Consider the following 15,833-nt stretch of genomic DNA (forward strand, 5'->3'; position numbering starts at 1 on the left):
TTTCTTCAGAAGTACACCAGTCGCTTGCCTTACAACATAAAGTGTTACATCAGTTACTCTGAAATACATATGATGACACATTTCATAGTAGACGTCTTATCGTGGAAACTTGAGCAATACTCAGGCTTTGCTTGGAGCGTTCATAAAAGGTCTGTCAGACCTATTAGATCTCAAGCTTTTGAACTTGCTATGCATGTTTGTCTAAAAATACTGGTAAGCTTATCTTATGTTTGCTTGTCTTGTCAAATCTTCTTTGTCATGTGACTTCAGGAAAAACAAGGCCTTATCACACTTCAGATAGCTTTCACAGACAGGTCCCAACGATAAGACATGAAGTAGGAATGTCAGAATGTTTGGACGTTTTTTCAGGTACTTGCCATAAGAAAACTGATTTAGAGACGTGAGACTTTGCAAAATCTGAAAGACCTCATGGGAGTTTTTTAAACCAGACAATACATGTTTTACCTGTGACACTAATCAGTGTTTAAACTAATGATCTTGTCTTACACATGGTTACCTCTGCACCGGAGAGCTCTACTTCTCAAAGTATTTATGAAAGTATTAAAGAATACAGCAGGCTGTATGAACATGTGCTGTGTACAAAAGTCCAAAAATCTGTTGGCAACACACTTCTGTCAGTACTGTTTGTGTTGGTTGAACTCTGCTGTTATTATTGCTACTTATTGTATTGCAGATTGTTTGCTCAGAGAAGCTTGATACAGGAAACCAATTTCACGCCCACATGCTGGTGAACAAACACACTGGGAACATTAACGATTTAGCTTAAAAGTGTAGCAATATCAGCCGAACAAATAAAACCATGTTACAAAGTAGTGTATCAGCTCACTGGCCTCTGCCCAACTCTGTTAAGGACGTTTGTGCTGGGATAATTAGTTACAAACCCCACAAAAGTTGGTTGACAGAACTTGTTTCACTAAATACCCAAAAGTACTTTCAGTTAAATGGAAAATTAAACAGCCAGAGCTTTTTATGTTATAATGGTAAGATATTTTTATAACCACATTTAATGTAAGTGTGGTTTTTCCATGCACAACTGGTCTATTGTTATCTGCTTCCTCTCTCCTTCTTGTTTTCTCTGTCAATGTTCCTGCTGAGCTCCTCTGTCATTTCCTCGTTTCAGAGCTTTTTGGCAGTACAACGGTTCCACCTTCGGATGAATGTTAGAGTAGGACTCAGAGTTTTCCTCAGGGAAAACTTTTGGTTTGCTTAGAAAAAGATAAACTTTTTTTTTCTTTGACAAAAAGAGTGACAAGTTGGTGTCTTTTACTGTGGCCTTACAGCAAGAATTTCCTGGGTTTGAGTAAGCCAGCCATCTGGGCTTTTCTGTGTAAAGACTGCACGTCTTCCCTCTGCCTATAGGTGTTTTCCCAGAGTTCAAAAATATGCATCAGGTTCGGTTAACTGGTGATTCTAAAATGACCACAGGTGTGAATGGTTGTTTGTTTCTATGTGCTGGTGCTGTGACAGACAGCAGTGTAGGGGAGAAAGCGGCAGGTAAAAATTTTTTTTTTTTTAAATATAATTTTGTTTTGAAATAAATATGATGTCCAAATGAAGTTTGTTGTTTAGAAAAATGCCCAACTTGACTTTCATTTCCATCACAGGAAACAGATTTTCAACTTGAAAATTTCAGCTACTGGATACATTTCAGAGTCAAAATGTAAGCTTTTTCTCCCCTCAAAGGGACGGAGATGGTCATTGGTTCTGTTTGTTTCTTTGTCTGATTGTCTGTCTGTTTGTTTGCTTGTTAGCAGTCTTATGTCCACAGTTTTCAATATATCGTTTTCACATTTTGTGTGATTATAGATTAAATAGCACCTGATTTAATTGTGATGAAAATCAGGTCAAGGTCACACCAAGATATACAAACTTGTCCTGAATATTTTATTGATAATGCCACCATTATGGACAATATTGCTGACGGACTTTAACAATTATTTTGTATTGATAAAAATCCTAACTCAATGTTTCTAACAGCAGTGGAGGGAAAAGAAAAAACTGACATCGTAAAAAAGTGTAAATACAAAACTTCCGCTGATTGTAATGACATTCATGTGAAAATTGTCAGCAAGGTCAGAAGGGATCTGAGACTGACTAACAAACATCTGCATCTTATCATTTCAGATCAGAAAAGTTCCAAACAAAATGAAACTACCCTGAGGTGTGTACCGTCTCTACACTCTGCTCCCCCGGTGCTGGATTGATAGCTGCCCACTGCTTCACTGCTGAGTGAATGGGTTAAATGCAGAGGACTAAGCAATTTCCTACGGGATTAATAAAGTATACATCATCATTATTATTATTATTATAAAATAATAAACTGAGTACTTCTCGACTACATCCTAAAACTGTTTTCTTAAAGGGATGGAGGATTCAACTTGAGAAGGGAATTAAATTTAAAACATTCCTGTGTTTGTACAACATGTTTTTGCGTCTCTGTATGTGGAGTGAAGCTGTGAAACAGACTGAGCGAGGAACTTAAGCAATGTCCCAGCATGTCTGTTTAAAAAGCAGGAAAGAAAATGTGTTTTTTGCAAAGTAAAGGTGAGGATGTGGGGCGTTGACCAGGTGATCTCACCCACTATCTACACACCATGTGCATATACATGTATTTGTATTTATGATAAGATGCAGGAAGAAAAAAATGATGATTATTAGTACAAATAGTAGGACGGGGTGGATTAAAGCAAGCTTATGCTTCTATGCTTTTGATTACTCTGTTTTAGAGATGTTATTTATTATGATTTTTCTGCTGTTTACTTTATTTTTTTTAATGATTATGCATGCTTGCTTTCTTTCTTTCTTTCTTTCTTTCTTTCTTTCTTTCTTTCTTTCTTTCTTTCTTTCTTTCTGTGTTGTTGTATTATTTTAACTTGTCCAAAATAAAGCAACAAAATACAAATACAAAGACAAATTTTGATTTTAACGCATAACTCCAGATGAATGCATCTGGAGTTATTTAGGGTCAACATTTGTCCCAAGGACGTGTCAACATGCAGTTGCAGAAGCTGGGGGATTAAATCGACCCACTTTCTGAACAGTAGAAGGTGAGTTGTCTGAATGTTCATCCACCATGAGCTGCAAGATTTTGGGGTGCCACAGAATTGAGTAACCAGCGAGGACCAAAAAGTCCATCCAGGACATGTGACTGAAACAAAGCAGTACTGCATTACTTGCAGTGCTACACTCACACACCCAGCATTGTTTAAAAAAAATGTATTTAAAGTTAGGTTTTTTGTTTTTGTTGTTGTTGTGTTTTTACATTTTTAAATTAATTTCAGACTTTTAAAGTTGACTTCTACTTGGTCAAACATGTATATTATGATTCTAAGATCATTTAGAAAGGAAAGAGTAGTTTATGTGAAAAGAAGCTTTGTCTTTGTCAATGCCACTGCTGAAAATGGCTACCACCTGGAGTTCAGGGCTTTATCAAAACGTGATCAGAAAAGTGTTTGTATACCAATGGTACATCTGTGAGTGATTTCCCTTTTATCTGCAGCTCTTTGTGTTTCCAGTATTTATAAATGCAACATAACACTATAGCAAGGAAGGGAAGTGAAATAAAAACCACCTTGTTTAGTAAGCTGTCAGCTTTTACTTTGCATTGTGGACATTTAACTCTTTTAAGTGCATTTTTTTATTCGTCAGCCAGATGATCATTTAATCAAGCCTCAAGGGTTAAAAAAAATTGTACAAAAAAAAAACAAAACAAAACAAACCAAACCCTTTTTGAGTACAAAAACATGAACTTAAGTACATGTCTAAATACCACTGCCTCCTAATCTACACATTATTATTAAGGGAGAAGTGCATGCTCAGTGGGCATTTGCAGGAAAGACAGCATAAACTGTAAAGAGAAAGGCTTGTTCAAAGTACTATGTGCAAAAGTATGTGAGAAGTACAAAAAACATAACCAGCGTGATCTTATCTGAACAGACAGATTGCAAGCAAGATCATCTTGAATGCATCTTTGTAACACCCACACAAATCTGCACAGAATATCACTGGCTTGTGTACGCCTGGTGCTGTTCCCAAGTCCAGATAAATGGAAGGGTTGCAGACCAGCATCTGTTAAAAACAGTGCCAAATTAAACATGCAAAGCCACCAACTGTAGTGGTTCAGGGAACAGCAGGAAGAAGCTTTTATCTTTAAAACAGAGACCAGAGATGTTATTGATAATGGTAATGTTTTTGTTGCTGGGGCAACAATTGACGGTTCATGCTAGATCACATGTCTATATCTATGTTCTTTTGAAATTTAAGGAATAAACAAGAAAGTGACATTATTTTATCTAGAAATGTGTGCAACATGAACAGGAACTAGTAAATACAGTCTAAGAGTCAGCAAAAAATCATCCCAAATATCCGTCATCACACAGAATCCTTTTAGAACTTTTAATCATGTTACAAAACAATAATGAACAGATGTCGTTCAAATAAAGCAAACTGTAAAGAAACTTTAACTTTCTTTGTACTTAACAGATCAGAGCAAGGTTTATCTACACCTAAACTGGAGTATCAATTCACAGATTTAAAAACACAGTATATACAAAACTTTACAGGTGATTGTTTAACATTTTTGGTAGTAAGTGTTTCTTCTGATTCAACATTGAAAGTAGAGTTTAAATTAGAATTGTTTTATTGTTAAGCTCGTGTTTTTTTCATCATAAAAAATCGATGGCAAATTATTGACTTGTTGGTGAATGATTAATCTTGGTACTGTACCAGAGACTTCCTGATAAGACTTTTTGTACAAGCTCTTATCTGAAGAATAGAATGAAACCAAACTTTTACCACCAGAGTTTGCATGGATTGATTTCACAGTGAACTTGACAAAAGTTGCATAAGCAGAGTCACGGCTCAAACAAAAATAATATAGTGCATTTGGCTTTTAGAGACCACATACCATGTATTTCACAAGTGACAGGTGCTAATCATGTGACATGAAATTACCAGTGGTGAGAAAAAGGATATGAACTTTCTTACATTAAACTGTTCCCAGTGAGTTAAGAGGAGTATGACTTAAACTTAAAGAGATACGACAATTGGAAAAAACACACAAAAAAGCAAACTCCTGAACAAAAACACTTAAAAAATAGCAACAAATCCTAGAGGGAAAAAAAACAACTGTTCCTTGTGAAATAATAATAACAGTTGATAGTTTGTCAGAACAACATTCAAGGCAGTGAAATGTTGCTCTGACAAACATCCAGTGTTTTCAGCAATTCAGTGCCAAACAGTCCTGCATATCTCATCTCATTGTCTATGTGACATTAACATATTTTATAAAACAATATATTTATATAGCTTACACTTGGAAAACTTTGGAACTGTACGAGCAAACTGGTGATTTTTTATTTTTGATGGGATTTGCTAACAGTAAGAGTAATTGTTGTTAACTTTTGCCACATTTACACTTCTCAGACAAATTACTGAGTTACATGGATCATTGGAAAAGATCAGGTCAGCTAACCTCAGTTAGAGCCACTTAACACACACAGACACACACACGTATATATATATACTGTTCATACAGGAAGATATAAAAACTTGCCGCTATCCCAAAACATGATTTATTATTCCCCTTACATCCCTGACAGAACATGAGAAGAGGAAGTGAGAAGAAATGCTGCTCCTGATTGGCTGCCAAAGGCTACAGTTTCTACATGAACTCAATAAAGTTGTATTGTTTATGTATAAACATTTCCTGAACCAAACAACTCTTATGAAACATCTTGGTGATGTTCCATTTTAAACCTTGTTTTAAAGTCCCTTGGCCTGTAACATCCCCCTCTCTTATAGTTGATCTTGGCTTGATTCAGCGAGGATGTTGGTTTAAGCTCAAGACCTGCTTGTTTAAATACAGAGTTTATGTGAATAAAGATCTTACAGCTTGTCTGCTAAATCAGAGGAATATAGGTTATTCCTGGTTACACAAAAGGAAAGTACAGAGACAGACTGCAGTTAGCAAACAAGGGAGTCTTGGCAGTAGATTATTACAGTATATTCATCTGGTACAAGGTGCCTCCTGCAGAGAGAGAGAGAGAGAGCATTAGAGAGTGAGTGTTTAGACGTTTGATACTTTATGTTCTTATCCTTATCTATAAATTGATATATGCCTGCCTATAAACACAGAAGCGAAGTCCAAGTAGAGATTTTGAGTTCTTCTTACCTCAGGACTGGGCTTGATTGATTGGTTCATCTTCGTGAGAGTTATAACCTGCCAAAAGATTTAACATTAAAATCTGAATGAAATCTTACAGTTTGATAATTAAAGCTGTAATAACACAAAGTGTTATTAGTTAAACACAGACAGTCAGACTGATGTGATTTACGTACCTTCCTCAACATCTGTAGGAGCCGCATCACGACGATCTAGAAAAAATGATAACACTGTATAAGATTTGACTGTGTTTTACAATGAACGATTTGACAGCTAATGATAGATATAAAACCATAACCATGTTAAACAAGATCATGCCATGCAAGCATAGAGGGAAACCCAGCAGTAACTATCTGACACAGGAGTAATGTGACCAAAGCAAATAAATAAATAATTCTCAAAGGAAGGGAATGGATGTTCAGTGTAATAATGTGGTTGGGACAAGTGAGAGGAAACTGATGGTTATTCAGTCCAGTAACAATATAGATCCTTGTTTAATGACCAGCACATGATTCAAGTGGATTTGTGAACCTTAATCCAAAAGTTTTTGTTAAATGTTTTGTTTGAACCTTCTGTGGAGAATGTAGCCATTTTTATCTCAAAAATATTCCTTCAAATATTTCAAATATTTACAGCTGAAATAACAATGTGCAATAATAATGTCTAATAATAATATCCAAACTATCAAAATGACCAAAAGATTTAGAAAACTTAGTTCTATAGACAAATAAACTTAAAAAAAAAAAAAAAAAACCAGCAAACAGCGCTTTTTAATATTTCAGCAGTTCTCAGATTCAGGTAGATTAAAAAGCCGATAGAAGGATAAATAGAACCTCTCCAAATCTCTACAGACACAGCAAGTGTTCATCCTTTATAGCAAGTTAGAAAGGAGAAACAAAAGAGCAGTAATAATATGTCCAAAAATGGGCGTACCCATAAGGGGTGCTGTAGAGTTCCTCCGAGCCTCTGTCAAAAAAATGTCACAGCAGTGAGTTCTCCCTGCAGATATCTTTCGCTGTATTTCATCATCTATGTGATGTCTAATAATGGAAAGTATTTTAGAAAGCTGTTTGAACTTGTTCAGTTTTTAAAAGGCGCATTTAAACCAGCACAACAATGATGGGAGTGTATTTTTCCATCCTGAATTACATGGCCTCGAGCATTACAGGTTTTTCTGCTTCACGTTAGCATCATGCTGCACGTTTTTTCCTTTCAGCTTGTATTGTTTACAGGAAGCAGGTGATGAACTCTCACATGGCATGGAAGAATGCTGGAGCTCAAATATCGTATTAAAAACTTTAATCAATTTCTGAATCTAGTCAAACTAATGGCACCACTGCTGTAATTGTACATTGATAATACAGTCACTGCTCACCAGTAGGGCTGCATGATTATGATCTTTTCTTTTGTTCAATACTAAGAATATTTACAGTTATTCACAGCTATTCATAACTCTGAGTTCCACGTGCAGAAATTTGAATAATTATGTAGCCTTATTAAAAATATTCAAATATGAACGACTTTAGATATTTAAATGTATTTCTCTATGTCTCATTTGTCTTTACTCACAAATATTTTATTATTTAATCACATACAGTTCATCAAGTCATTTTAATAAAAAAAAAAAAAAAAAACAATTACTCACTTTGAGATCGCCTTTTGTACAACAACAGCAACAGCAACCCTATGATCAGCGAGCCGATAACCACCAAAGGAGCAACTACTTTGGAGGTATAAGCTGATGCAGTGCGCTCACCTTTAAAAGTACAGAGAGTACACGTTAGATTCATTCATTCTTACATTCACTTACAACAGACACAGGAGTCAGTACAAATTGAACATCTGCTTCATGTTAAAACACTAAACTTGCAGAAGCAGAGAGTAAACAAGAACAACATAGAGGGTAATATTTGCATTATTGCTACCGTGTGACAGATGACAGAACTACAGATAATGATCTGAGTGGCTGGATAGTTGCCAAGAAAACCTGATAATAAGTTTGCATTTTCAAATTTCATCTTTAAGTTACATTTTCCATGACGAACGAAGCATCACCCAGACTGTTTTAAGTTTTGAATTTTTTGGTAAGAAACATATTGCAAACTGTTTATTACTGAAGAGTGTAAAAAAAACTACAGCACAGACAGTCTTTCATTTTTGTCATACATAAAATAAAAAACATAAAATATCTATGAAATCATCTAAATGTGAATCAGAACTCTATTTTTGCTAATTACTCTGTGGAGCTCCTATTTTATTATGGTTTGACATTTACAGGATTTCTTTTTTTTTAAAAATATGTAAATATTACCTACACACTTTAGTGCTTAGAGGTTTCTAATTCAGCCCCCATTAAATCTCCCATACGCACAAACAATAAAGTGTTTAATGGTTACATAAATTGCATATACACTTTTGGGGGTGAAGTGGGGGGTCGGGCTGGTTCAGATTTAAATTCTCTCTGATTCCACTTTGGCTGAAATTACTAAACAGTATTGTGAGCAGTAGGATGGTGCCAGCAGGCATAACAACTATCATGTGTGGTGTGTCATAAACTATACCTCCTTGGGATGATGGTGGTGGTGGTGGTATGTTGGTATCAAATGTTTTCTCATCCTCTTTGCCTCCACTGGCATTGAACACAGCGCAGATGTACTTTGAGAAAGTGGATCCTCCCAACAAAGACAGTCTGCTTGTGAGTTGAAACAAACCATCGTCTGACTGTGTCACCTCCATTTTAGCGCTTTTTGTCCACTCATGTTTCTCTGCATCAAACCAGCAAATTGTTCCCTGTGGGTAGCCTCCACGAGACTCACAGACCAGGGTACTCTCTGTATTTGGGACAATTTTCTCAGGGATGGAGTGTACAGTTGGGACACTGTATCTGGCTGCAGAGACGAAATGGAAAGCACAATCACTGAGCTGAACATTGCACCTTGATGTCAAATAAAATTACCTCAATTAAGTATCTTAAGATGTGATAATCATAGTAGTTGGCATGCATTAAGAAGTTACAAGTCAAACAGTACAAGCTGCTTAAGTAAATGGCTGCAAGTACTTGTACAACTAGTATTTCTAGATGTTACTGCTGTCACAATGAAACTGAAAGTAAGCAGACAAGCCTAGAGTTGCTCAAGGGGAATACCAATCTGATTGGCCTGGAAAGTCCCCAAATCTCTAGACAATCTTCATTGCTTACAAGGTGTTTAAAAAATGTAAAAACATCCTTGATTTAAAAATATAAAAATGTTTCAGTGTTACCTTGGACTTTAAGGGTAGTGACCATGCTGCCATCACCACTGTCTGTGATCACCATGCACTTGTAATATCCATCGTCTGCCACTGCAGTGTTGGTGATGAGCAGAGATACATTCATGTTCTTCTCGTTCCATGATGGTTCAGCAAACCTGTAGCCTCTCTGGCCTCTTGGCTCGTCCAATGTCCCTCTATTAAAACCCAACACGAGATCACCTTCGTCTTCTGGAGAGGTCAGTTTTTTCCAAGCAACCATACGAATATTTGGATCAGTTACATCTGTTATTGTTTTGACGACACACTCCAGCAGTGACTGTTGGCCATAGTGTCCCACATTTTCAGCTTTGCATTCCACTTTCACAAATCCTGTAGAAAAGAAAGCAAAATTAGATTTGAGGTCACATGACTACCAAACACCATTCCATGCTTAAAGTTCTCTATGAACAAACTTACCACTCTTAACTGCACAGATGCAGAGGACAGTGAAAATGAAAACAAGGATGCCACTAGAAGCCATGTTTCTTTACCTGAAAAGACAGTTAAAATTGACAGTTATTACGTGGCGATCAGTGTATACCTGTTTTATGTCACAGGGATCTGCTTCTATGAATCAAACGGTGAGATGCAAAACACATTTAAGTGTAACAAAGTCCTGAGAAGATGTAGCCCATAAGTTGGGGTGGTGCGTGTGTGTGTTCATTATCCCACTCAGCAAAAGTATTTCTGGGGGAAATTGCTGCACAAAAACAGGAGTATGCAATTTTTACAAGCGAAAAAAAAATTAATGTTAATGTTTCTCTCCTGCCCATGTAATATTATTGTTCATTTAGAGAATGATGACTGAACTTAACGGTAGAGAAATGCATAGCACTGAACAAGGGAAAAGCAGTCTGTAGGGCCCAGAGTCTGCTTGTTTGAAGGCATTCATTTTCACTGGTATGTTACTAAATAAGTTTTGTTAGTGGGCAAAAGACAGAAGGACTGGTCTTTAAAACTATATAAAGTTTTTGTGCCCACTCAGTATGATTGCTCATGCTTGGTTTCTTTCTTTATGCCACATGTATCACATGTGTTTTCACTTTTGTTCAAGGGAGCCACACTCTACGCTGGCTGTGAGAATGAAAAAGAAAAGGTCACCAGAGGTTATGCAAACGCAGCGACAGGAGGTGGACGTGTCCACAGTTTTATCATGACTGGGAAGATGGGCCTAGCTTAGTGTTTACATTGGCGTAATGGAGTTAAATTCATTTTATTACCAAGCTGTTACTCATCAATCCAAAAAATCTGACACTTTGTAAAAAGGAGTTTCTGCAAAATGAGCTCATTTGTCAGGTTTTCTTTTATATTAAACACTCCTAGCTCATTAAAACTTTAAGCTACCCAGATTAAAACAAAATAAAAAAATTATGTACATGTTACATATACATTTATGTGTTTTTGAAAAGAAAGCTAGATTGGTATGTCATCTTAATTTAAAAACAGAAAACTAAACTTTCCTTCCAGCATAGGATATTAGCACACGTTTATTTATTTATTTTTATATATAAATGGCTTCATGGGAACCAGGATTTACTGAAAAATAGGCTCAGTGCTGTAGAATGACCACTCGATAGCTTTCTTGTGATGCTGCTTTATTGAGCGTATATCCAGCATGGGTTATTACAGCACAACAACGGGTGTAGAACTGCCACGGACAGCCCTGCCGCAAAGCCTGTCAGGGTGGCGTAAAGCCGCAATGCCCACCCGCTCAACACAGGCAACACAGTATATGACAAGTGCCACATGTTTTTGTAACTAAACATTGCAATTTTATAGACAAAAACAACTTGTTGTTTTTCTACAGACTTTCAGTGTTGTGCACCATGCTCCTGATATTTATATTGCATGACTTATACCAGGCAAATTCCTAGTATCAAAAACTTCTCTTATATTGACCCTTTAAAAAAATTTTAAAAAAATAGGATGCTGGTGATCTTAGATTTAACATCCACTTCTGACACTGGATGAGAGATGGGCAGACCCTGGACATGTCACCAATCTATTGCAGGGCTAATCAAACATACATGACTTTGGATTGTTGGAGGAAGCTGGAGTACCCGGAGAGAACCGGCACAAGCATAGAAAACATGCAAATCCACAGAGAAAGCATCCAGTCAGCTGATGGATCCAAACGTGTAACCCTTGTGCCAACTATTGTGCCATTTCATCTTCCTCTTTCAAATATGGAGTTAAATGGTTTGCAAATTTAAATTCTGATATAATGCCCATTCATTTATTTTCTGCGGCCCGTTCGGTGGGTTGCATTTTTTAATGGGTCTATAAATGAGGAGTCATATTGAAAGAGAAAGTGTCCAGTTAGTTTTTCTTTTTATTTCAGCTGAAACTGTGCCACATATTATGACCAATGCAACTAAAAGAGCAAAAGAATATAAATCAATGTGTCATTTTCTGTGGTTTTCTTCCCTCCAAAGTGTTAGAGTCATGGATCACAAGTTACAGAGGAGTCAGCTCAGCTGCCGTCTCTGCTCCTTGGTTTGCCTGTCTTTTTGTTTATGTTCTGTTTTTTTCTGTATGCATGATTAATCTACTTCATATACACTTCACAAAATTCAAGTGCAACGCATTACAGTTTTGTACAGAAATGCTTTTTTAATTCTGAAAGCAGTTATGGCTGTGCGGTAGAGTAAGAATTTCTTGAGTGCAGCTGGGAGACATCTGCAGGCTCCAGATGAGCATTAATTAACTTCTCCACATCCTGTTCATGCAACTGAGACAACAGGTCAAAATGAAGTTTGCAAAATGTCACGAAGCTCGAGGTCACAGAATGCAGGATACAGAAATATTGATATGATCCTGATGTGTGCGCTTATTTTCTTTCCCTTCCTTCGGACGATACTGCCCTGAGAGTCTGGCCCGTTTGTACGATATCTGTATTGACACTGCTGTGTCAGTCTATTATTCAGGCCCCTCACGTTGCCAGTTGTTTCCGTTCTTTTTGGCTTGTTTTGCCTCTTGTAGCTAGATAAGTTACAGAACAGACCAAGAGAAATTGTGGGGGGTGACAGCAGGGAGATGACATGAAGAAAGGCAACAGGCAACAACAAATGACCAAGACAAAGTTTTTGGATTTCATTCAACTATTTTTTCCATAAACCTGTGACCGAGACAACACGTCCACACACTAATGTTAGCCCAATGTTTGTGTCAACTGTCAACCCACAACCTCGTTCTGCAGCTTCTCTCTCACAGACATATATGTACTTAGACATATATTTAGAGCATAGGTATAGTCTAACTCTCACTCCAGGTCAGCACATTATGACTCTGTCTCACTGTGTGTATTTACTGCCGTCACAGTTTCATGATTCATGATCACAGCACAAAAAGAAGCATTTCTCTTACATGAATAATGAGAGGCGCGTTTAGTGGTTTATAGGCGCTGATTAAACGGGACTGCAGCTTCTGGCTCAAAACCGCACTGCAGTTTTTTGAACACACACACACACACACAGTCAGAAACAGACCACACTGTTCTCTGGCTGTTCACAGGCTGTACACTAACTAAGCTTGATCCACAACAAAAACTCCTAATGCACAGACAGAAGCACTATCGTGGGACAGACGCCAGTTTGTTTGCATAGAGAATTTGAATGTAACCTGAGAACAGCGACAACAAACCAGCGAATAATCCTTCCAAACTGGAACTTTGAACTTGAACTTTGAACACGTTACCTGTACATATTCTCTCTCTCTCTCTCTCACACACACACACACACACACACACACACACACACACACACACACACACACATATGTATATGTGTCCACATTCACAGGACAGGGTCACGGACATAAGTCACGGTGAACAAACTGTTGCTGGTGTCGCTGTTCTCAGAAAGAACAGGTCACGCGAACACACCACACACCATATACGAAACCAACAAAACAGCTTTATAATTTATATGTATATTATATTGCAATTATAAGGAGATTTTCACACAAGAGTTTATCACAAGACCTCCGGGTCAGAGTCAGAGACAAGCAGCCTACAGTCCTCAGCTCTTGAATGGCTTTTGAACGCGGATAACTCGGTCGGCCGCGTTTCTCCACGTCGACTAAGCGTAATACACAAACCCGTAGGTTTCGGTTGCCTGCATCTGTTATACACCGAGGAGACATATAAGGCACTAATATAAATGACCGCAAATGGTCGATCATGTTCAACTTACATTACACGCTCCTCTTCACCGGAGATGTGATGCCTGGACTGGGTTGTACAGTCTTAACTGACCCGGAGCTTTTTAACTTTCACTTTCATTCTGAGTCAGAAAAAAAGGACAACCCACTGGCTTTCCGTCGCCTCTTGTTTTACAAGGAGCAGACATTTATTTTGTTAAATAAAGAATTCTAATGTAGTGTCAACAACGTTAACAGGAGGCATTAGCACTGGATTAGCTTCAATCCACAGAAAAATGTTCGAATTTGGGCATTTTAGCAAAATGAAAGCTTTTTCATTCATCTTTTTTGTACAGGCCTAGATGAAAAGGATAATTACAGAACACTTTTTATTTAGAGTATAGCATCAAGTTAGTTAAATATCTGAGATATTGTTCTGGTCAGTTAATGAAATTACATTATCTTACAGAAGTGAGTACAGCCTTTACATTTTTTTGAGTAACTTTGAGGTCACCTTAAAATACCTCAACATACAGCCATTAATGTCTAAACTGCTGGCAACAAAAGTGAATACACCCTTAAGTTAAAATGTCCAAACTGTGCCCAAAGTGTCAATATTTTGTGTGGCCACCATTATTTTCCAACACTGCCTTAACTTTGTTGGGCATGGAGTTCACTAGAGCGTCACAAGGTGCCACTGGAATCCTCTTCCACTCCTTCATGATGGCATCATTGTGCAGGTGGATGTTAGAGACCTTGCGCTCCTCCATCTTCCATTTGAGGATCCCCCATAGATGCTCAATAGGCTTTAAGTGTGAAGACACACCCCTGATACCATCTGAACCAAATAAGTTTATCTTGGTCTCATCAGACCACAGGTAATCCATGTCCTTAGTCTGCTTGTTTTCAGCAAACTGCGGACTGTCTTGTGTATTATCTTTAGAAGAGGCTTCCTTCTGGGATGACAGCCATGTGATGCAGTTTGCAGCGTATGGTCTGAGCACTGACAGGTTGACCCTCCACACCTCTGCAGCAATGCTGGCAGCACTCATACATCTATTTTCAAAAGACTACCTCTGGATATGGTGCTGAGCACGTGCACTCAACTTCTTTGGTCGACCATGGCGAGGTTTGTTCCGAGTGGAACCTGTCCTGTTAAACTGCTGTATGGTCTTGGCCACCATGCTGCAGTTCAGTTTCAGGGTGTTGGGTATATTCTTAAAGTTTAGGTCATCTTTATGTGATGCAAGTCTCTCTTTCAGATCCTCAGAGAATTCTTTGCCATGATGTGTTAAACTTCTAGTAACCAGTATAAGAGAGAGAGTGAGAACAATAACACCAGATTTAACACACCTGTTCCCCATTTGCACCTGAGACCTTGTAACACTAGTGAGCCACACGACAGCAGGGAGGGAAAATGGCTAATTGGGTACAATTTGGACATTTTCATTTAAGGGTGTACACACTTTTGTTACCAGGGTTTTAGGCAATAATGGCCGTAAGTTGAGTTATTTTAAGGTGACATCAAATTTACAGTGTTATACAAACTGTAAACTGACTACTTTACATTGTATCAAAGTGTCATATCTTCAATGTTATCCCATGAAAAGATATAATAAGATATTTACAAAAATGTGAGGGGTGTACTCACTTTTGTGAGATACTGTATCAACAGGCGCACTAGAGGGGCAACAATCTGACAAGGCCCAAGACATGAATGGTTTTACAGATTGAGGACTGACATTTTTTTTCTCAAGAGCATAGAGAGAAAGTCCAAGAAAGGCAGAACACCTCTGTGGCACGATGGTTTGGTCCATCCATCGCCAACAGGTTGGACCTCAGTGATACAGGTCCAGATCTAGAGGATCCTCCTGGGCATCCGTAGTCTTTTTAAGAATTTCCCCTCCTGTTGTCAGCAGGGCTGACCTGGGACAAAAATTCTCCTGCACTGACAGACATGAATACAATAATGTAAATACACTTGTCAGCCGCATCATTTTTTCCACTTTGATTTCCGAGGTGTCTTTGCATTCAGCCCTCTGTAGGCTGATAATTTCTGTTTCCATGATATGGCATCCTTTCGTTTATAACACACTACCCAGTCCATAACATTACATTGAAATCTGATGTGTTATCAGAGTTTTCGTTTAGTTTCTTGTAACTTAAAGACCACATGTGGTGCCTGGTACTTTTTTGGCATTTCTAAAGGCTTTTATTC

The 15,833-nt window shown here is 37.8% G+C and overlaps 1 protein-coding gene across 2 annotated transcripts; it reads right to left on the minus strand.

The window, feature by feature from the left end:
* Positions 1–4,401: 4,401 nt before the first annotated feature.
* On the minus strand, positions 4,402–13,775 carry LOC120729160 (butyrophilin-like protein 1). Of its 2 annotated transcripts, XM_040024663.1 has the most exons (9): positions 13,669–13,775; positions 9,893–9,966; positions 9,446–9,805; positions 8,746–9,072; positions 7,830–7,940; positions 7,118–7,150; positions 6,361–6,396; positions 6,194–6,241; positions 4,402–6,049 (listed from the first exon to the last, which is right to left on the minus strand). In XM_040024663.1, exons 2-8 carry the CDS (start codon positions 9,954–9,956, stop codon positions 6,195–6,197), a joined length of 978 nt encoding a protein of 325 aa, XP_039880597.1. In that variant the 5' UTR covers positions 9,957–9,966; positions 13,669–13,775; the 3' UTR covers positions 4,402–6,049; position 6,194. The 2 variants fall into 2 exon arrangements, with proteins under 2 accessions (XP_039880597.1, XP_039880598.1); XM_040024664.1 differs by lacking the exon at positions 7,118–7,150.
* Between the last annotated feature and the right edge of the window lie 2,058 nt (positions 13,776–15,833).

Source organism: Simochromis diagramma, unplaced genomic scaffold (assembly GCF_900408965.1).
Source record: "Simochromis diagramma unplaced genomic scaffold, fSimDia1.1 OVJJ01000302.1, whole genome shotgun sequence".
NCBI classification, from domain to species: Eukaryota; Metazoa; Chordata; class Actinopteri; order Cichliformes; family Cichlidae; genus Simochromis; species Simochromis diagramma.